Source organism: Hypomesus transpacificus, chromosome 5 (assembly GCF_021917145.1).
Source record: "Hypomesus transpacificus isolate Combined female chromosome 5, fHypTra1, whole genome shotgun sequence".
Taxonomy (NCBI): Eukaryota; Metazoa; Chordata; class Actinopteri; order Osmeriformes; family Osmeridae; genus Hypomesus; species Hypomesus transpacificus.
This window is the reverse complement of record NC_061064.1, coordinates 4584475-4605459: the sequence shown is the minus strand read 5'-3', so window position 1 is coordinate 4605459 and position 20985 is coordinate 4584475. Positions and strand designations below refer to the sequence as shown.

Here is a 20985-nt window from a genome sequence, read left to right as displayed (position 1 = left end):
GGGCTCTAACCCTGTCTTTAAGGATGTGTTTATCCAGTTTGGTCTCAGGGGTGTGGTAGGGTTAGCTGTTTTGACATCATCAGCCACCAGGAAACTCTAATGTTTTGTCATGACCACTGTCTGTATATGTGTATACTGTATATATAAGCTATATATATATATATTCAGCATTATGCTGAAACGTCACACATTTACAACTCTTAATTTTAGTTTGAGACTACACCTGTAATACCTCACAAAAATATCATGTTCAGATGTTAGTGCCAGTTCATGTGTTAAAACGTCCTTTCCGCCATGGTCACAGTCATGAACAAGTTTCATGCAGGTGCTGAAATGCTTGGGTGTGTGAGAACACCTGAGTGTCTGTTTATGGGAAAACACAACCTGGGCTATAAGTAGTAACTGCGGGAGCCTGTGGGGCTGGTTTCCTCCTTGACTTTCACTCCTTCAGGTGTTGTGAGACTCCAGCTTTGTTCCAGCGCCTTCCCCAGCAGCACCATGGCCGACTCCAGCTACCCCCTGCCCCCGGACGTCTACACCTGCCTTCTCTGCGAGGACGTGCTACGAGAACCTGTCACCATCCCCTGTGGAGACACCTATTGCCTGGAGTGCATCAAGATCTACTGGGACCAGTGTGACCACGTCGGGGTGTACAGCTGCCCCCAGTGCCGGGCCACCTTCACCCCGCGGCCCGTGCTCAGGCGCAACGTCCCCAACGTCACCCAGGAGCGGAGGCATCTTCCGGAGCTCACGCCCTTCCCCCACCTCCAGAGAGAGTCACTGTGCGACTTCTGTGTCGGCCGACGCAGCAAGGCTGTCAAGTCCTGCCTCATGTGCCTGGCGTACTACTGCGAGACGCACATCAAGCCCCACTACGAGTCAGCTACTTTCAAGAGGCACAAGCTGGTGGACGAGACAGGCCACCTGGACAGGAAGATCTGCCCCCAGCACGAGAAGGGTCTGGAGCTGTTCTGCCGCTCGGATAAGATGTGCATCTGTGTGCTGTGCACGGTCAGGGAGCACCGGGGCCACAACATCATCTCAGCGGAGGAGGAGCGCGCAGAGAAACAGGCAGGTCCTCGGTCGACCTGGCGGTCGTCTGTGGTGCCATAGCTTCACGCCGATTCCGTCCTCAGAAAGTGTTTTCGAAAAAAAAAATCCTCACAATATCCTTGTCCTTTTCTGACAGAAATCCCTGGTTGGGACTCAGACTGAGGTCCAGCACATTATCCAGGAGAGGCTGAAGGAGCTACAGGAGCTGAGGCATAACGTTGATGTTCTTAAGGTAAGGCTTCCCTCACACCCATTATAAATCAGACAAGTAGCAGCAAGACATGTCTTTCCCAACAAGCCTGTGCCCTATGCTCTACACTCTACAGGGTGCTGGCCAGAGAGCACTGACGGAGAGCGATAAGACCTTCAATGAGATGCTGCTGGCGGTGGAGCGGTGGCACGCGGAGGTCAACCAGCTGGTCAAGGCCAACATGCAGTCGGCCATGTCTCAGGCTGAGGGCTACGTGGAGCGTCTGGAGCAGGAGATCATGGAGCTGCAGCGCAGAGACGCCGAGCTTCGGCAGATCCTGGAGACAGAGGACAACATCCATTTCCTGCAGGTTGGGAATCCCAGCCCTAAGAGGATGGACGACCTCTTACCTGGAGGTTGACGTGTAATAAATGATACAAAAATGCTACGTACACTACATGACTGTGTCTTATGTTGTGTAGAATTTTCCTACGCTGTGCGTTCCTCCGGAGCCCATGGTGCCAAAGGTTCTGATCAACCCCCAGTTCTCCTTCAGTGAGATGTCCAAGACGGCCACAGACATGAAGGAGCATCTAGATGACATATGTAAGAAGGAACTCAGCAAAATCTCTAAGAGGGGTGAGTCAGAGAGGAAAACCAACACTGTTTTGGCGTCGCCTTGGCATAGAATGTTTTCATGATCAACGATCATTTTGTATTTACAGTTAATGAAACCCCAGTGTACATTCTTTTACCGCGGAGTGGGGAAAAACAAATCAAAGGTATGTGATCATTTAATTTGACTATTTGTGATGAATCAGTTCACCATAACAGCTTACTAATGGATGCAATTGTTTTTTTTTATTCAATACAGCTCCCTCTAGAGTTGACTACACAGAGCCCAAAAAGAGAGAGGACTTCTTGAAATGTGAGTAGTCTGCCCTTTTCCTTCTCATCCATGCAGATATGGCAGATGTAAAGGGGCATCCTAACACCGCTGACTGTTTTTCAGATGCTTGTCGTCTGACCTTTGACCCCAACACGGCATATAAAGAGCTGGTTCTGTCTGAGGGGAACCTCAGAGTGACGCGTAAAAAGGCCGTCCAGTTCTACCCCGATCACCCTGAGCGCTTTGATGGCTTCTCCCAGGTGCTGTGTAGGGAGGCTCTGGGAGGATTCAGGTACTACTGGGAGGCCGAGTGGGGGGGGGAGTTCTCCATCGGGGTGGCCTACAAGAGCATCAGCCGCAAGGGCAAGAACTCAAACAGCCTGCTAGGCTACAACGATAAGTCCTGGAGTCTGCTCTGCTCTGACTCCGGATATTCTGCCTGGCACAACAAAATGGACAAAGACTTACCGGGTGGCCCGCGGGCCACGAGAATCGGTGTGTATCTGGACTACGCTGCCAGAACTGTAGCTTTCTACTCAGTTTCAGACACCATGGAGCTGATTCACAAGTTTCAGGGCCAGTTCTCTGAACCTCTGTATGCAGGCTTTGGTGTGGGCTCCTCAGTGTCTCTCTGCCAGCTCAAAGAGAACAATATCCCTTACTGACGTCAGGAATAAAGCACAGACTGACAATTGTAAAGTGTGTAATAGTCTACAGTAAATTCAATGGGACATGAATCAGAAATTTACAACATCTTTAAGATTTTATAATATATTACTAAGAATAAGATTCAAATGTTTGTTCATCCATCACAAAACATGATTTTACTTGGAACCATAGAAAAACAATGTAAATGTGAATAACTATCAAATAAAGGAATAGCCATATAAAATGCTTTATGTACATAAATTACCCTCTCCCTTGTTCTCTTAAAAACACGTTTGAATAATCTAGTGACTACAGTTAATGATAGCATGATTACAAAATGAACTAACCATCAACAAGAACCCCAGGTAATATGAAAGTTTGTGTACACACGCACACAACACGTACAAACTGCGTCAAATGAAAACACACACAGATTTGAGTTTTTCACTAGAAATCGGAGCAGAGACCAATATTCACACAACTCAGAAAGGCTAACGCACACATCTCCTTTTGTTTGTTCATCGTCATGACGACCCGCTGAGCGAGCAGGTGGATGTTACGGCGTGTGCCTACAGTGGGCCATCTGATGCCTCTTCATGGTGTCTTTGAGCTTGAAGGTCTGTCCGCAGTAGTCACAATGAAAAGGTCTCTCCCTGGAGTGGATGCGCGTGTGTTTGTTCAGTGTCCGGCGGTGACAGAAGGCTTTCCCACACAAGTCGCACACAAAAGGCCTCTCTCCGGTGTGAATGTTCCTGTGCTCCTGTAAGCTTCTCTGCTGGGTGAAGCAGCAGCCGCAGTCTGGGCACTGGTGAGAGGGCAGGCTGAGGTGAGAGTTCAGTATGGGTGAGGGGCCACTTGGGGGAGTCTTCCACGTCTGCTGCTGCTCTAGAACATTCTCAGAGAACTGCCCCGTGTACCCTGCAGAGAGGTTAGCCTCAGGATCCATCATAGAGGCACTAACACCCCTACGTCGAGCTGTCAATGGACTGTCCTTGACACACTGATAATACAGGTCCCGAACGAGACTGGCGGGTGACTGTGGAGAGGCCTGGCTGGAGGTTGTGGGCAAGGTGGAGATGAGAGAACAGCATTCTGGTGGGAGATCAGATACAGACATGCTCCCTTGTGCTAATGAGCCCACAGACATGTGGAAGGCTTCAGCCGGGGACCTCTCCTGAGCCCACACGCTCTCCTGGGTGAAGTCTGGTTCCTCTACCTCCTGCTTACACACAAAGGGGACCACTTCCTGTGGGGAACTCTCGTCGTGCTCCTCCTCCAGACTGGGGGCCTCCAGCTCTGAGACCTCCAGGCTCAGCTGGCCAGACTCCAGCTTGACAGTCTCCATTTGACTGTCAAAAGACTCCGATGAAGCATCAGGCTCATCATCGATCCTCTGCATTGTTTTGTCAATCCTGTAAAACAAAAGATACAGAAACTTTCAGGGACGAGGATAATTCTCTTATTGGAAACCCTCCTGGACGTTCTCTGATGGTATATATGTAAAAAATGACACTTTTTTTTTTTAAATGCCTAAATTCATGTTGAGTCACTCAACATAGTCATTGCTGTAAGACATACCTTTGCTGCTGAACGTTGGGGGAACCATGCTCTGAGTCAGTCTGGGTATCCATAGAGCCAACATTCAGGGAGTCTCCGCACCCAATCCAACGCTCTGCCAAGCTGATGGCCTCCTCCATGTCCCTGGGGTGCTGCTTCTGCACCCAGACAGCTGCTTCATGTGGCAGGAGGGATAAGAAGTGCTCCATGGCAACGCACTGCTCTACCTGTGCAGCACTTCTCAGGTCGGGCCTCAGCCAGCGCTTGGCAGCAGAGTCTAGCTTTAGGCCCAGCTCTCTAACTCCCTTATGTGGATCATACTTCAGAGACAGGAAGTCACGTCTGCCCTGGTCTTCCACAGGCAAGGGCTGAGAGTCAGAAGGAAGTAGCCTTTGAGATCCAGTAAAATTCGATTTGATATGTACCTCAGCTTGGAGTAACTCAGCCAACCTTGCGCACCATTCCGCGGACTCTTTTTCTTCCATTACGGTCATCTTGCCTTGCTTGTTAGTGTCCCGAGATGAAGGGACGTCGCTTCTTCTTGATAAACCATCTTTTATAACCTGTCTGAGGACCTTGGCTTGGATCTCTCCCTGTTTAGTGAGAGCCTGCAGTTGCAATTTATGGACATCTAACAAGGACACTAGAAATTCTGTAACATCCACAGAGACCATTGCTATGGTTTGCTGAACACAATTAATGTATTAGCTAGCTACGTGTTCTTGCTTAGAGCAGCATTCCAACAAGAACAATAATATGAATTATGAACTATTTGTAAATACAATTGGCTTTAACGTTAAACAAAAAGTATATTTAAAAGTGTAGATTGCACGCAACCTCGTATACACGGCTAATAACATCAGCTAGCTACAACATCTAGCTAATAACATCAACTAGCTAGCCACCACTATACAGTCAGCCATTTGACGTTCTCAACCTTGCAACTGGCTAACTTGCTGGCCAACTTGCATATAAGCACTAACACCAATGTAGAAATGGTACGTAGCAGGGTCCGAATTTAGTGGTAGTTATAAAATACCGTCAAAATGACGATAATTCCAAGCTAAAGATTTAGCTAACAGGCTAATACAGTGATGGTGAACGTAAGGGGAACACGGAACTGTTTAACCTTCCAGTAGCACACGGGGAATGTTTACAAAGTTACCCCACAGGCATTGTGTCACTTTCATGGCAGTTCTTGAAAGGAGATAAAAAAAATAAAAAAAGAGTTCTTCAAGGTTCGTAAAGAATCTTTGTGAGACAATAAATGTTTCTCCCGATTTGCCGAGTGCTACGTGCTAAAGTTACAGCGTTGTGCCATTTCCTCAGTTCTTACTAAGAAAGAATTAGGGAAAGCAATCTATGTCACTAATGTTTATTCACACCATGTACTCCTGTGTGAGTTTTCAGGTGCCTCTTTAATGTATCATTAAGTTTGAATGTCACTCCACAATGGGCACAGAGGAAAGGCCTGTCTTGGGAGTGAAGAACAATGTGTTTCTTGAGAGTTCGGCTGTGACGAAAGCCCATTCCACACACAGTACAGCAGAAAGGCCTCGCTCCAGTATGGATGTTGATGTGCTGCAGAAGCCCGTGCTCCTGAGCAAACGTTTTTCCACAATAGTGACAATGGTGGGGCCGCTCGCCTGTATGTGTCCTCATGTGACATTTCAGATTAAAACTGTCCCGGAAGTTCTTCCCACACTCAGGGCAGCAATGAGTCTTGGCATGACTCCTACGATGCTGGGTCAGGTCCTTCTGAGACTCAAATCTCTGGTCACAGTCAAGGCAGCAAAACGACTTAAAGGCTCTGCCGTTGTAGCTTTGTGAATGGCTGGCCCTGCTGTAGTTGCTGCCACTGTCTAGACATGGCTGCTTGTCGCTCTGCAGATAAGAGGGTATTAAAGACACAGCCTCACCCTCCTCGGAAGCAGACACGTCTCTCTTGGTAGTGTCAGACGGAGGCACCATATTTGTCATGTTTCTCAGCTGAAACCTCTCAATGTTGGCAGCATTATCATCAGCTCCCGATGCATGTCTTCCCTCACAGTACAACCCACTACTGTCTATCTCCGTCCCACTGACATCCGCTACTAAACAGTCGTCTACCTCCTCCTTTACAAAACTGCCCTCAATAAGAACCACCTTGTCTCTTCCTACCATCTCCTCAAAATGTAGATGATTTGCACCACTGAAACAAAAGAACACATCATTGGGTAATTGTTAATGTATCAAAACCATCAGTGTGACTTACTTTGAATACGTCACAGTTCAGGGGTTCAAGCATTACTCGGCCTTACCCTTGTTCCTGTTCCTTAGCTGGCTGGTTGGAAGGATATCCCACAGTATGAGTGTGGCTGTCCATCACCCTACTTCCTTCCTCTGTCAGGGCATGTATGTATTCCTCAGCCATGCACACTGCATGCTCCATGTCCCGAGGGCCCTGTTTCAGCACATGGGCTGCAACAGCTTCAGGCAAAAGTGAGACAAATCTTTGCAGGGTGACACACCTGACCACTTCCATGGCCGTTCTCTTTTCAGGCCGAAGCCAGCGCTGGGCTGCACACTCCAGCCCCTGTCCAAGCTCCCTAGGCCCCTTCTGGGGGTCAAACCTCACAGAGCTGAAGTCTTGCTGCACCTGAATATCTGCCTCCCTCGCATGGTCCATCAAACCGGCTTTCAGCACCTCATAGTCGGGCTCCTCTGCCCTGAGGCTCTCCTCACCCAGGAGACCCGCTAGTCTACATTTTACGTTCGATAGCTTAACACTTTTGAGGACTTCCTCCAGAAGAATTAAGTGAGCCTCTGCATCCTCAATGACATCCTTATTGGACTGAGTCCTGCTGTTAACATCCTCCTGCTCAAGGAGTTGTGCCAGAATCTCAGCCTGAATCTCTCCCTGCAGAGCTAAGGTCTGCTGCTGCTGGCGATGCGCAGCTATGAGAGAGGTAAACAACCGGACCACATCCATGCTTCCTCTCTAGTACAACAGGTTTAAAAACAAATACGTGGCCCAGGTAATTGCTGAGCTAACTAGCAACCTTCAAACTCTGCGAAGTGAGCAAAAATACTGACAGCTATCGATATGTTCCTTTTACATTTCTAACATTTGAGACATGGGCTAGTACTGTGACCATTAACCATAATGTGTATTTAGAGCTCAACTTAATATTAGACTATATATATATATTAACCTACATTAGAACATATCTACCCTATCGATCTACCGTACTTTTGCATCTTACAATTTTTTTATATTTTGAAAAAACATAACATCAGAGGTAGCTACATCCTGCACAATACATAGCTGCTGTAGGCTAACACGCTTATTGCTATAACTTTCCTAGGCATCGTAACAGTAACTTATTATTTCGAGGATCAAGCTAACATAACACTCACACTCGGTAGGATAATGCTTTTGCTGCCAATAAGATGAACGTATTGATTAACCAGTTGCTACTATTTCTAGATTGCTCATATTTCGAGGGGAATCATTTAATTGTAACAACCAGAAAATTGACCGGACAACCATGCGCACATCACACGGTCCCCGAGACCGAGGATCTTTTCAATTTCCATATGTATTCTGGGAATCCACACATCCACGTTTATCTGTTAAATCATAGACATGTTGAGATCATTGATCTGGCAGGTTTAAACAATGTGGTCATCTGGATTTCCAAAAAGAAGATCTATGTAAGCTGTGTTGAGCTCTAATGATTTATTTATCAAATATGCCCCTTTTAATCTACTGTATTTATTATACAGTTCCAATTACATCAACCATATAGACAGCATGCTCATAATATTGTTAATATACATCAGATTTTTTCTTTGGGTGTCCTTGGGGCAGATCATTCCACTTCAGCTAGTGCCCTTTTCATGCCATCATTATTGTAAACCAATGTCAGCAATTTGACCCAACATAAATGTCTCTTTCCAAGACAGTATATGTCAACTTTCTTCGTGCCACACAAACCCCTGGCATGCTTTGTCAACTTTGAAATCTTCCTTTCACCCAATCAGTACAATCTTTATCACCAACACTTACTCCCATCTTCTGTCACCACCCCTTTCTTAAATGTATGTTTTACAAGTCACCATAACACCTCTATTCATACAATGGGGGGAAAACCCCCCAAATCATTGAGTCAATAAAATAACATGATTGCATCATCAAAACACAAAGAGTAGGAACAAAAACTAAAATCCCCAAATATCAGCTACTTTTGAACTTTTATCTTACAGTATAAGTTAAACTTGACTACATAAATAACTTTGCATTACAAATGTAATGCAAGATAAGACTGTGAGTTTGTCAAGTGGTCTCAGAGGCTGATGGAACAGGTCCTTCATCCAATCTGTTTACAGTTTACTTATTATGATTCAGAAATGGAAAGAATCTGTAGCACATTTAACACATTACACAAGGTTGTCTATCGGTTCAAACAAAAATAAAGAGCTAATGACTCACTGGTGACAATAGCGATGGTTACAGTTTTATAGAACACAGCTGAAGCCATTCCTATTATCCTACTACCGACACTGAAACCTTCATGTCAAACTATAATACACTTTTCCATAGAGGGAGACTCAATCTCCATAGAAATAGTATGATCCATTAAACTGAATGACTTTGTTCTTGGTTGAGTGGAGGGCGTGGGTTCATTTCCCTTACTATTGTATATACAAATTACAGGTACATACACAAACCACACACAAATGCATAATCGCACATCTATCAGAAGCCCAACAGCAGTGCCTTGACCTAATGTAGCCCAGTGTCCACGTTAATGCTGATGTTCATGGTTAGTGTACTCGCTGACCATTAATGATGACGTCGTCAAATTCTTCCTAAAACAAAAAAAAGACAAGCACAGAGGTAATCATTTAGTGTCATACAGTTGAAAGCACATTTAATGCCTGGAATGCTGACATGAATATTTGTGGACCAACAAAAAAGGCAGACTCTACATACTCTCCATGTAAGTGTATTCTCACCTCTTCGCTCTCTTTCTCCTCCTCTTCCTCCTCCTCTTCTTCCTCTTGCCGTGTGTCGGAGGCTCCTCCAGCCTTCAGGAGGGCCTGCACCTCCTTGTTGGGCCTGTGTAGAGCACAGTACAGGGCTGTGTGGCCTGCATAGGAGGGCTGGTCCACACTGGCTCCACCCTGCAGCAGGAGCTGCACCACCCGGGTACTCTGGGACTCCACCGCCCAGTGCAATGGGGAACGGCCGGAGCTCAGGTCCTGGATACACACACACACACGCATGATTTATCATTCTAAGCAAATGAGGTGACCTTTAGTGAAGGAGTGAAGAGCAGACATGTTTGAAGTCGTCCGGTCTACAGCTACACCAGTCAGAAGATGTACTCACCCTCTGGTTAACATCTGCTCCTGCTTCAATCAGCATCCCAATGATGTCCTCTCTGCCCCTTTGCACTGCCAAATGTAGAGCACTCACGCCTATAAGAAGGGACGAAACAGTGAAAAATCAAGACGATCAAAAAAACAAACAAACACCTTGAGGAGGTGGGACAGGTGAAGACTTCTCCCCACTGCTCCATATGTAAGCTACACAGTACCTGAGTAGTTGGTGACATGTAGGTAGTCAGCGCTCTGGCAGTTGGAGGTGATCTCACGGACACAGTCGTGCCTCAGCTCCCTGACAGCCAGGTGCAGTGGGGTGTTTCCTCCCCTCTCCTGGAGCTCCGCACTGGCCCCACCCCACAGCAGTCCCCTCACACACTGGGGCTGGTCGACAATCACCGCCAAGTGGAGGGCCGTCTGTCAGAGACAGAGAATGGGAGGAAAACAGTCACGTTACAATGGAAAGTTAACATCGACGTGGTCACAATCACTGGGTCACCTTACAGATTCTGATGGCGACTGAAGACCACAGGAGAGCATTTCTCCAGTGTTACACCTGTGCTCACCTGTCCCAAATGATTCTGAATGTCCAGGTAAGATACCCAGCTTTGGTCCAATGCTATCATCCCCAGTAAGTACTGCACAAAAGCCCAGTGCTCATGAATAAATGCCAGATGAAGAGCCCTGTAAGAAACGATGTAGGGTTAACACAGACTTGAGACATTGGCATGACTTTAAAGATATAACGAGAAGAGCAAATGCTTGACACTCACGTGTCTCCGTCTTCAGAAACAAAGTTCAGTGTATTGAAAATTTCCTCTCTCCTCCGCCGTTCCTCCTCCGGGTTTGTTGCACCTTGCCTCCCAGTATTACCGTCATCCCCAGAGTCAATGATAACCGGTTCACTCAGGTGCATGGTCCCGAGCTCCTGCGATATGTTCCCCATAGTCTCATCTGTTATTGAGTCCCCAATAGCTGAGTCCAGCCTCTCACCGCCCCCCATAGAGCTACAGTCCATGGAGCGCTTGTCAGAGTCATCGTGCGATGTATGGGACCTTGGCACCCAAGATTGTGATACCTCAGTGTTGAAGGAGTCATCCAGACTAAGCGCTGGTCCACTGAGGCAATCAAGCCCACTGTCGCACCAGTCCTCGGACACCGAATCCAGAATTTCGTGTTTGTCGACCCCGAAACCAAGATCAGGCCGCACAGACTCTTTTCCAGAATTGAGCGGAGGCTGTATACCCGCCATTGCAGATAATAAGTTAGCAAGCGAGCGTTTAAAAACTCATCTGCTCCAAATGTGATCACCTCGTTCTATCCTTATCAACCAGAAAACTATTTACACTGTGAAGGTACCTAGTCGCTATTAGCTAGCTAGCAATAGTTGGCTAGCCGAGACTAGCTAGCCAGAAAGGGAACCACTTAATAAAACAGCGCTTTGTGCTGCAACTAGACAGTAACTGATCTAATCAAGAATAATCTTAATGAGGGCTTTTCACTGTAATATAAATATGTTTTCGCTTTAAGTTGTTTATAGTTCTCGCCCCCCCCCTACTGAAGGAGTTCTGCTGGGGAATTCCCAAGCTTCCAGTCTAATGTTAGCTAGCTAGACTGATCAAAATACAGTGAAAGTAAGTAGTCTGCGCATGTGTAGGGAAAGCGTTTCAACACTACAGATTCGCCACTTTATGTTCTACAGTCTTTACCACTTGCATCCCTCCCTGCATCTCTTTATACGTTCGGTTCAAAATGGCGTACATTTGATTTTTGTCATAGGTATTATCTTTTCTCACTAAAAGACAGTAAGAATAATTTTAGGACACATCACAATATATCCAGGTAATGCAAATGACAGATACCAGTAGATCCATACAGCCACAGGATGGCATCAAAGGTCCATTCATGTAAACTTCATGCCAAGCACTTTTTTCAGGTAGGCCACTCAATGTATTGTAGGTCCTACATTAAAACCCTTCAATGGCAGATTCTAGTCACAGATACTTAATGGAAATGCAATTAATCAATGTTGGTGTCGATACATGATCGTATTCTAAATCCGTTTAAAGTAAATTGATACAACACAAATGGAATAAAATGATGAGAAAATTATGTAACAATCAAGAATGCAGTGATGTTTGAAGGTCAGTCTAAGCGATGGTAAGAGTAGTGATAGACTTCATAAGTGGACAAACCCACAATGAAGGTCACTTCCCCGAGGCTTTTCTCTCACCCATGGAAGTATCACCCATACTATGGATGGATGGCAGGAAGAATGTTGTCAGGGGCAGCTAAGGAATGAGATTAGCCTCACACTAGCCTTACAATATTGATTGGTGGATGTGCAAGCAGAGGGGGATGGGCACACAGGCTGAACGGGTTGATGGAAAAAAATAAAAAAACGGTATGATAATCAGGTGGCTATGGGCAGGCAGCAGGCAAGCGAGCGATGGTGAGGGTCTACTGTGTAGTGGTGCCAGAGAAGTGCTGCAGAGGAACATATGGAGAATTAGCAAGGGGAGCTGAGCTCAGCCACCAGCAGCAGCACCCTGAGAAGACTGCTGTCCCAGGGGACAGCCCATGATTTGACTATGGAGGGTGAAGGGGAGTGGGGAGGAGAGCACCCTTTCACGGCAGCCGTGAGAAGTGCTGCTCTGCGCTCCTCTGTGGACATTCTTCAACGGTGGCAGTTCCACCGAGAACCCATCCCCCATGCGTACCCCTCCTCCCCCTCCCCTCATCATGTGACCCCTAACCCACTTCCCTTTATCAGATCACTGGCGATGATGATCCTTGAAGAAATCAAGAGGAAGGGTGAAGCTCCGTCAGCACAACCGTAACAAGATGGTGGGACCACTCGGTTTGAACTGCAGCGGTTTGACGTGCACCTGGGTTTGCAGTCATCTGCGTTTACCTTTTTGATGATGAGTGTATGAACATGATGTTAGCTCTCAGCCATGCTGTATTCCCCTCAGGGAATATTCTCACCGCAAGAAGGAGATGGAATTCTACCAGTGTGCTTATCCACTGAAACCTGAAATGATGTTTGCAGATGGATACCAGACGGTTTGACCTGTGTTTGTGTGTGCTGCCATATTACCTTTCTATTCTTAAACTAAGTGTGACATGTTGAATATTTTCTTATTGTAAACTTATTGGGCTTTTGTCTTGTGTTTACAGTGTAATTCACCTGGACACTAGCAGACTGGAAACAACTCAACAGATGTGCCTAGAATTAGGCAACGACGAGAGAGTAGAAACAGCACCTTCTGTGAGGAGTCTAGAATCTTCAAACTTTGTTTAAGTGTGAGTTGAGAGACTCAGTGATGTTCGTCGTATAAGCATTTCCAGTGTTTTAACACATTTCATTCAGTCAGTGCTAAGTAGGATTGTTATAAAGCAACGCCCCATCCAAATAAAGTACACAATTTTTGTTTCTGAGATTCATTAGGTTGTAACGGAAGTGTTTTCGCATTGAAAACACTGCAGTATGCATCTTATTATCTCTGTGAGTCTGTGTAGAAGGAGTCCTATTGGATATCTGTGAGCATAGCCATAGTAGGAGTCTTATTGAAAAGCTGCCAGGCCATGTTATCTGTGGCCTTGGGGAGCTGGCCTGTTAACAGAGTGTTTTAAACCTGCCAATGGCTCTTTCCTCTGGCTCTAAATCACAGCCCTGGGAGATGGAGTGTATGCGGGGGAGTGGAGCCCTGGGCATCTGCTCCACACTCCCACCCAGCCAGAGAAAGCATGCCAGGACTGGCTGTCTGGGGTATACGCCACCTCAGTGTCTAATAACAGAGATCAGGTATTCAATCTGAATTCAACCTTTATACCGCTTGAGTGCATTCAACTCCTGGCTTAGTGGAGTAGTGAAATGATATTCATATCTTAAATGCATAAGGGTACCTTAGTATCATTCGATAATAGAATGCACACCCACACAGGTTTGAAAAACAAGGGATCAGCAGAAATAGCTGGTCTGATGTTCATGGTTGTAGTCCATCAGTATTCTCTCAGTAACGAAGACACTCTGTGCAGGTTAGGCTTTACATATAATACAGAACCAGCTCGTAATAGAGCTTATACAGTGACCATATGAAGCGTGTGTGTGTGTGTTTGGGGACATGATCATTAAACTGGACACGGCAGTAGCAGAGAGATAGGTAAATTGAAATAATGACAATGTTCTCGGTCTGCAGGAAGGAAGCAATCAATGTGCTTCTATAGCTATTGATACAAATGATGGTATTATCTGAGCTGAGCTCCTTAACTGAACTTCGTGCGTAACAGAAATTGATGGCAAAACTGAAAGCTGGTCCCAGTGGGATTTAAGGAGACAGTAGCGTTGCAGATGTCCCACCAGCATACAGCATTTGACCAAATGGGGTCTCTGCATTAAAATACAAGCATGTGCTGCTCCTTCCAGTTTGTCACAGCCAGCATGGGTCCTGTGTCCCTGACATGAAGGCAGCAATGTCAGGCTCCAGTGTGGGGCAATGTGACAAAGACAAGCCTTCCTTTTCCGACCCATCACTGTGATGAATGTCAGAGTCCACCTCTGGCACTTCCTGCCATTCTCTGTAACACTCTGTGTCCCCCTTCCTTCCTTCCTTCCTTCCTTCCTTCCTTCCTTCCTTCCTTCCTTCCTTCCTTCCTTCCTTCCTTCCTTCCTTCCTTCCTTCCTTCCTTCCTTCCTTCCTTCCTTCCTTCCTTCCTTCCTTCCTTCCTTCCTTCCTTCCTTCCTTCCTTCCTTCCTCCCTCCCTCCCTCCCTCCCTCCCTCCCTCCCTCCCTCCCTCCCTCCCTCCCTCCCTCCCTCCCACCCTCCCTCCCTTCCACCAGATGTACATTTCCACTTCTCCTTCCTCAGCCCCGGGCTCTCCCGCTCTCCTTCATCCTTTCTTCACTGTTCTTCACAGCGTAATATTCTTCTTACCCTCTTTGTCGTTCTCGCTTTTCCTCGCACTCGATGTTAATGACATGTTTTATATGCGATCTCCATCTGACTTTATAGTCCAATTAGCCTCCTAGCTGAGCAGAAGCTGTCTGATGTGCCCGTCCGTTGAGAACAGCGCCGCGTTTTCGCTGGGAACGGGAGGAGCACTTCACCGTTCCACAGATCAAACGTTACACATTTTCAAATATCACACTGTCTGGATAATGATACCATGTCATGGTCCAAAGTGTAACTGACAACCATGACCATCAATCTGGGACAAGGTCGAACTGTTAATAGGATGCTGGAAGGCAGAAGTCGAGGCTTGATGTGTCTTCATTAGAGTCCCGGCCTCATAGGAACAAGGGCTTAGATCAGTATAGGTCAGCGTGATGATCCACATGATGCCTATCTGAGTCACGTCAGGAGGGCCGACGGCAGCCATCAGTACACAAACAATATGACCATACTCATTTGCACTGAGACATTGACTTAGGCTTCAGTGGAATCCCCCAATCTGTCAATGCAATCAATGAATTCCACAATGCACACACAGCACAGCACAGGAAGCAGATCCACAACTCTCATGTTTGTTCAAATCGAGCATGGAAGGATCAGACGAGAACTATAATGTTTAGCGTCACGGCGGGAAGCGAAAAGGCCACAGCATTGCTTCTGTTTGATTATACTGTATGGGGCCAGTGGTGGGAAATCATTCTATGAGTGGGTGACCTGCTATGCCCCATAGGAGTTAATAAAGGTCTTACCTAAGCAATCTACCTCAGTGGAAATCATCTGAGCTGAAGCCAGCATATGGTTCCTCAGCTGGATTCAGCCAGAGCCTGCCTATGCACTCCATTAGGCGCCAAGGAATCACTCGTTTTATAACTGATCCTTTTCATGGCAAAATGGTGTGTTTTCGATTTTTTGCATGTTTAAATCAGCTTTTCACTTTTTCAAACGTTTGAATGAATACGCTCCGTTAGATTTGATGGTAATCGATATATGTCGTCAATAGTATAACATTTTGAATTATGTGTAGTCCATAAAGTCATGGCATTCTTCTGTTGTGCATGTCTTTGGGTGTAGACATGTGTCTCGTTGCTTTCCTAACATAAGAAAAGGTGTTCCAAGTCTGAAGTTGTCTCATTCCAGTGTAAGCATACACGCCGAATGTGACTGTCTCAAAGAAATATCTGAAATCCTTTTGAACACAAGCGCACTGCTACGATAAACAGAACATCTTGTCTTCATGGGTGGATTGTGATTGTGCTTCCCGTCAGCCTGACCTGTAGTGAACACAGCTTCTGCTCCTGAGGATCCTGAACGTGAACACAAGAAGCCAAGGAAATCAGCCCTTCTACGGCTACGTTTCCTGGCCCTCCAGCACTCTGGCTGTTTCTTTCCACTCCAGATCTGTTTGTTTCCCTCCCTCCCTCCCCCCCCTCCCCCTCCCCTGGGGATCAGGCCGCATCAGTAGTGTCAGTCAGCCTGTTTCACATCCCATCCAACCCCGCCTTGGCACGCAGCTTTGGAAGGAAGCTGTCTCTCATCGGTGAACAAACTCACTGAGGCCGGAGTGGCTTCAGTCCCCGCGTCTCGGAAAGCTGGGACCACAGCGGATGTCTTTGCGATCCAACTCAAAAGGGTTAACAAAGGCGAAAATGATTTAATGAGTTATTCCATGGTCTGTGATGCATGACTGGATTACAGACGCAGAAAATAGATTACACATTTGTCATCTGCTCTGCCGGCATTGATCTTTTGATTGATGAAAGTCGAGGGTTGCCTCATTAAATGTATTCTAATCGAAGTTCTCATCTCCCCCCGCCGAGCCTGCTTCCCGACCCTTTCTCTCATGTTTCATTTACCTCCTCTTCTTTCAACTGCGTAAACACACAAAGCCCCAAACCACTCCTGTGACTGCACACTGGGATAAATAATTGACTTACATGATTTAATGCTTGAGCAAGCCAGAAATATGGACCGCTAAGGTAAACTATCATGTGTTTGTTCTCTGTGTACATTGAATCACTGCTACCCCTTGAAGGCTATCAGATCGGTACAGTTAGAGAAGGCCTCGTCAATGTGAGCAGTGAAAAAAACAAGCCCGAACCATATGACTGTGTCTGGCTAGAGAGACCAGGGAGAGAGACAGCCCCGTACGGTATCCTGGTGGAGATCCAGGTGCAAGATTGAGAGAGTAGAGAAGAAGAGAGGAGAGAAGAATAGAGGAGAGAAGAAGAGAGGAGAGAAGAAGAGAGGAGAGAAGAAGAGTGTCACCTGCCTTCATCGTGTCTCTCAGCCCCTTTGGACGCCAGCGTCAGTTGTTCTCTAACGAGTTTGGTGGCATCGCTGTCAGCCGAAGGAAACCTAGAGCTGTGTGGGGATGACACTGGTACTCTTGTGAGCACACTGGTAGACATGGGTGCTGTGGAGGTTGTGCTGTGCAGTATGTCCTCTGCGGAGGGACCACTGTTGTGTCTGTCATGCTGTCCCTCTGTACAGTAGTCCCTGTGGTACTTAACATCGTTACTGGCTTCTCTGTCACCACAGCAACCAGCCTGCTGACAGCTAGGCGCAAAGCAGCTACTGTGATACTGTACTCTGTTGGTCTGGGATTGGATTGCGCTGTGTGTCGTTGGTTGTGGTTTGTAATGATCCTGTTGTTTACGGCACACGTCGCTTACACTCTCGCACACGCACACAGACCGCGTGTTGTTCCCAACCCATGAGCCCACGTTTCACTGACGTCGGCGGTATATTACTTATCCTTTTAGACATCCACTTCCTCATACACCCTCCTGCCCCCCCCCTAACCTCCTCCTCTTCCTCTTCCTCCTCACCTTTTCTTCTGCCACATCTCTGCCTGCCCCCCTCCTGCCCCACTCCTATCCTGTCAACCTTCCTCCCAGCTTCCCTGCCTTTCTTCAGTGTCCCCCCAGGGTCCCCCCAGTCACAAGGACGCTGTCTTGCTTAACTGGCTGAAGGTTTAATCCGGCTAAAAGGTTCACAGCCCCCCCGCCCCGCCCCACTAACGCCCCCTCCCGCCTCACCAACACCCCACCCCCCCTTCTGTCAGGAACTGATCACTAAGGCCATTAGATCTTGGATGACTACTGTACGTATTCCCAACCGCCTTGTCATGTCAAAGGCTCTGGAGAAGATTCATATTACCAATGAATATTCATAGATATGTTATTTCATTATATTGATTGAACTCCATTGCTCCTGCTGAATACCAACGCTGGGAGTTGTAAGGCAAGCCACGAGGACACAACACGTCAGGGATATGCAGTCTCCACTACACTACATTACACCAACTACAGTTAAAGCTCAATGTTTTAATCATGTTTTATAAAGGGATTCAGGTCAGCTGCTAACTTTCATATCCAGACCGAACGGGTGAAATATGAATTATTCAGGATCAGCAGAAAACCCTGAGTATACACAATAATGCGAGCTAACCTCCCAGAGCTGTATCATTGCGGTTGCTTGAATAATGAATGCCAGACCAGCGTTTGAATCTCTGTGCAGCTACTAAAAGCAGCAGGATTGTGCGAATCTCACAGCGTGTTCCATGAGATCATCTGCAGGGGACTACAGGGACAGACTCTGCGTTTAAGACACACGGTCTTGTCAGTCCCTGTCAGTGCATGGAGGCGACATGAACCAATAAGGTTAGTTTATGCCGGCGCGCTAGACAGCTATAAATAAACAAGCAGCTATCTGTCTGTGACCTCTGACCTGCGTACTCTGCGGAGTGTTGGACGACCTTGGGGTGGGTAGCTCCATGGTCGGGTCCTCCCTGCCTCGTGTCAACAGGCTGCACGCTCAGAGCAGCTTCCTCCAGCAGCAGGGTTGCAGACTGGGAGCTTCCATCAAAGGGGCAGGAGATGAAAGACAGAATCAAAGCACCTTGGCTGTGATTTGTGATTAGCGCTTGGGTCAATGTTTGGGTCTGATCAAAGCTGGAGGCTGTTTGTGTGGAAGTCTCCATGGACTCCTGGAGGATGCTCTCTTTGTGATGTGGTTCTGAGAGGGTTTGAAGGAAGTGTTAAGTACTGTCTTGATGAATCTGCTTTTGTGTATATTTGGTGGCCTCTTCATCATTTAACCCTTTGTTCCAGGCTAACCATCATGACTCACACATAACCAGCTGGCAAAAACCACGCAACCTTTTCATAATCCTTTATTTATTCATAGTTTTTTCACATAGGCTAGATATTATTATTGCTGCAGTTCTGGAGCATTTCCAATGGTGGCTCCCCATATCCCCACAGCAGGGTACTATGTTCATATCTCATATATCATCTTAACGCATGCTGAATAATACATGTCACAGGAGCGGGATGCAAATAAATGAAACTGTCTCTTTTTTAAATTACATGTCATGACACAATCTATCCATTCTATTGATGCTTCAGTAACATGCCTTTTTCAAAGTCCATAGGGGGGAAAAAACACATTTTTGGAACATACAATTTCCATTAGAGAACAAAAGCTTAACAAAGAGCACATTAATGTGAGATATTCTTAAAGCTGGTAATCTATCATAATGTCCAGCATCACCCATGTCCCCATTACCCACCCCACCCTACCTTACTACTTATATCCCCACCACCCACCCCACCACCCACCCCATCACCCACCCCATCACCCACCCCATCACCCACCCCATCACCCACCCCATCACCCACCCCATCACCCACCCCATCACCCACCCCACCCCACTCATCACCCACATCTCACGGGGAAACAGCTGACTTAATGTAATTATTACATTTCAACTATGTACAGTAACTTGGAAATATGGCACCAAATTTGATTATAAAGAAAACAACTCGGTGGTAATACATGAAAATCTTGTGAGCGGGTAATTCTGTTTCCCGTGTCATGGAAAAAGAAGAGCTTATTGGAATTCCATCCATTCCTTTAGTGCTTTATACTCAGTCCTATTAAAGAATGCAGAGCGCTGAGAGGCAGGTCAGTCAGGGGGCTGACGGAGGAAGGGGAGGAGAGGGGCTAGTGCTGGAAGGATAGGATTAGGGGTTGCAGTTTGTGCTGAGGTATAATCTTCATCTTTTTTTGTCTTTCTTTGATTTTTTTCAGGGGTTTCTAAGTGGGGTTGAAACAAGGTGCACTCGGCTCCCTCTAAGGAAGTCTGCAGGGGAGGAAGAACTAAACGGCAACGAATGTCCCTCGGCAACTCAAATGAGGTGCAGCTCTACCCATGACCTGACTTTGCAGAACAGGGGGACACACGCGAGCGCTACCTGATCACCCCAAACACACATGCGCATGCACGCACACGCTAATGCACTCATATATGCACACGCATACATGGGAAAAATGAAGGGATTACTTTTGACCTCTAGCAAAGGCAAAGGATGAGATACTTTAGGTCATTCTTAATTAGAGCTATCCTTACAGTGTTCAATATTAACTTATATCTTCCCTTTTCCATTGTGTTGTCTTGGAAGGCACCTAGTGTCACCTAGGATTCAGAACACAACTCCCCCATCGGCGTAAGAAGTCTATAAACACAACCTATCAACCCTTTCTCCTCATGAAGGTACTTTTCAGTCAGAGGAGCTTCTCTGTCCAGCAATGCACCAACATGACCCATTGTCTCTCTGGGCTCCTGATTAATGTTGCAGGGTCGACCCAGTCTCTCGGGGTGGAGGTGGGAGTCCCAGGTCCAGACCTCCCCCCCCCCCCTCCCCACCGTCAGTTCCCATGCAGAGGAGCCTCTGTCAGACATAGGCTGACTCGCTGGACTGGGTCCTGCCCAGGTTGGGGGCCTGAGACAGGTGCGACACGTCCTTCTTGCGCACCTCGCAGATGGACTTCCTGCGGGCCTGCACGCCGCGGATGGCCGTCTTGATCTTCCTCCAGCCCAGGTGGTTGAGCTCGGCCAGGTTGAGCAGCACACAGATGCCGCTGACGGCGAACATGAACACCAGGAAAACCGTCTTCTCCGTGGGCCGAGACACGTAGCACTCCACCTCCTTCACGCAGGGGTAGCGGTCGCACTCGTACATCCCCGGCACGTTGAAGCCGTACAGGAAGTACTGCCCCGCCAGGAAGCCAATCTCCAGCGCGTTGCGGAACACCACCTGGATGACGTAGAAGCGCGAGATGCCCTCCTGCCGCCGGACCTTGGCGCTCTTGGCGTGCGTGAGCCCTCGCGGCACGTTGGGGATGTCCTTGATGTCCAGGCAGTCCTGCTCCTCCTTCCCGCTGTCGGGGTTCTGCACCAGGATGCCGTTGATGTTGCGGAGCTTGCGGGCGTGGTGGTCGCCGCGTCCGTGGTGGCCCTGGCTTTGGGGGTCCATGTA

The 20985-nt window shown here is 47.3% G+C and overlaps 4 protein-coding genes across 5 annotated transcripts in view; 1 reads left to right on the top strand and 3 right to left on the bottom strand.

Annotated features, from left to right (window-relative positions):
• The first annotated feature begins 408 nt into the window (after window positions 1-408).
• ftr84 (finTRIM family, member 84) lies at window positions 409-3024 on the top strand. Its single transcript, XM_047020714.1, has 7 exons — window positions 409-1071; window positions 1190-1285; window positions 1380-1613; window positions 1726-1882; window positions 1969-2025; window positions 2118-2171; window positions 2256-3024. Exons 1-7 carry the CDS (start codon window positions 499-501, stop codon window positions 2795-2797), a joined length of 1713 nt encoding a protein of 570 aa, XP_046876670.1. The 5' UTR covers window positions 409-498; the 3' UTR covers window positions 2798-3024.
• On the bottom strand, window positions 2877-7818 carry LOC124468121 (zinc finger and SCAN domain-containing protein 12-like). Of its 2 annotated transcripts, XR_006956143.1 has the most exons (3): window positions 6638-7818; window positions 4359-6528; window positions 3805-4192 (listed from the first exon to the last, which is right to left on the bottom strand). XR_006956143.1 is itself a non-coding variant. In XM_047020715.1 (2 exons), the coding sequence occupies exons 1-2, from the start codon at window positions 5009-5011 to the stop codon at window positions 3337-3339; spliced, it is 1509 nt and encodes a 502-aa protein (XP_046876671.1). In that variant the 5' UTR covers window positions 5012-5705; the 3' UTR covers window positions 2877-3336. The 2 variants fall into 2 exon arrangements, 1 of the variants encoding a protein (XP_046876671.1); XM_047020715.1 differs by lacking the exon at window positions 6638-7818 and having other exon boundaries at window positions 2877-4192; window positions 4359-5705.
• Window positions 7819-8025: 207 nt separating this feature from the next.
• Window positions 8026-11328, bottom strand: nfkbib (nuclear factor of kappa light polypeptide gene enhancer in B-cells inhibitor, beta). The gene is made up of 6 exons (XM_047020716.1): window positions 10481-11328; window positions 10274-10391; window positions 9923-10124; window positions 9715-9803; window positions 9339-9584; window positions 8026-9191 (listed from the first exon to the last, which is right to left on the bottom strand). The coding sequence occupies exons 1-6, from the start codon at window positions 10957-10959 to the stop codon at window positions 9147-9149; spliced, it is 1179 nt and encodes a 392-aa protein (XP_046876672.1). The 5' UTR covers window positions 10960-11328; the 3' UTR covers window positions 8026-9146.
• An 8051-nt stretch (window positions 11329-19379) lies between these two features.
• LOC124468123 (gap junction delta-2 protein-like) overlaps window positions 19380-20985 on the bottom strand; it is a 12179-nt gene continuing 10573 nt past the window's right edge. Inside the window, exon 2 of the mRNA XM_047020718.1 lies at window positions 19380-20985. This exon is cut by the window's right edge and continues 271 nt beyond it. Coding sequence (XP_046876674.1) covers window positions 20401-20985 — 585 coding nt within the window. The 3' untranslated portion in view covers window positions 19380-20400.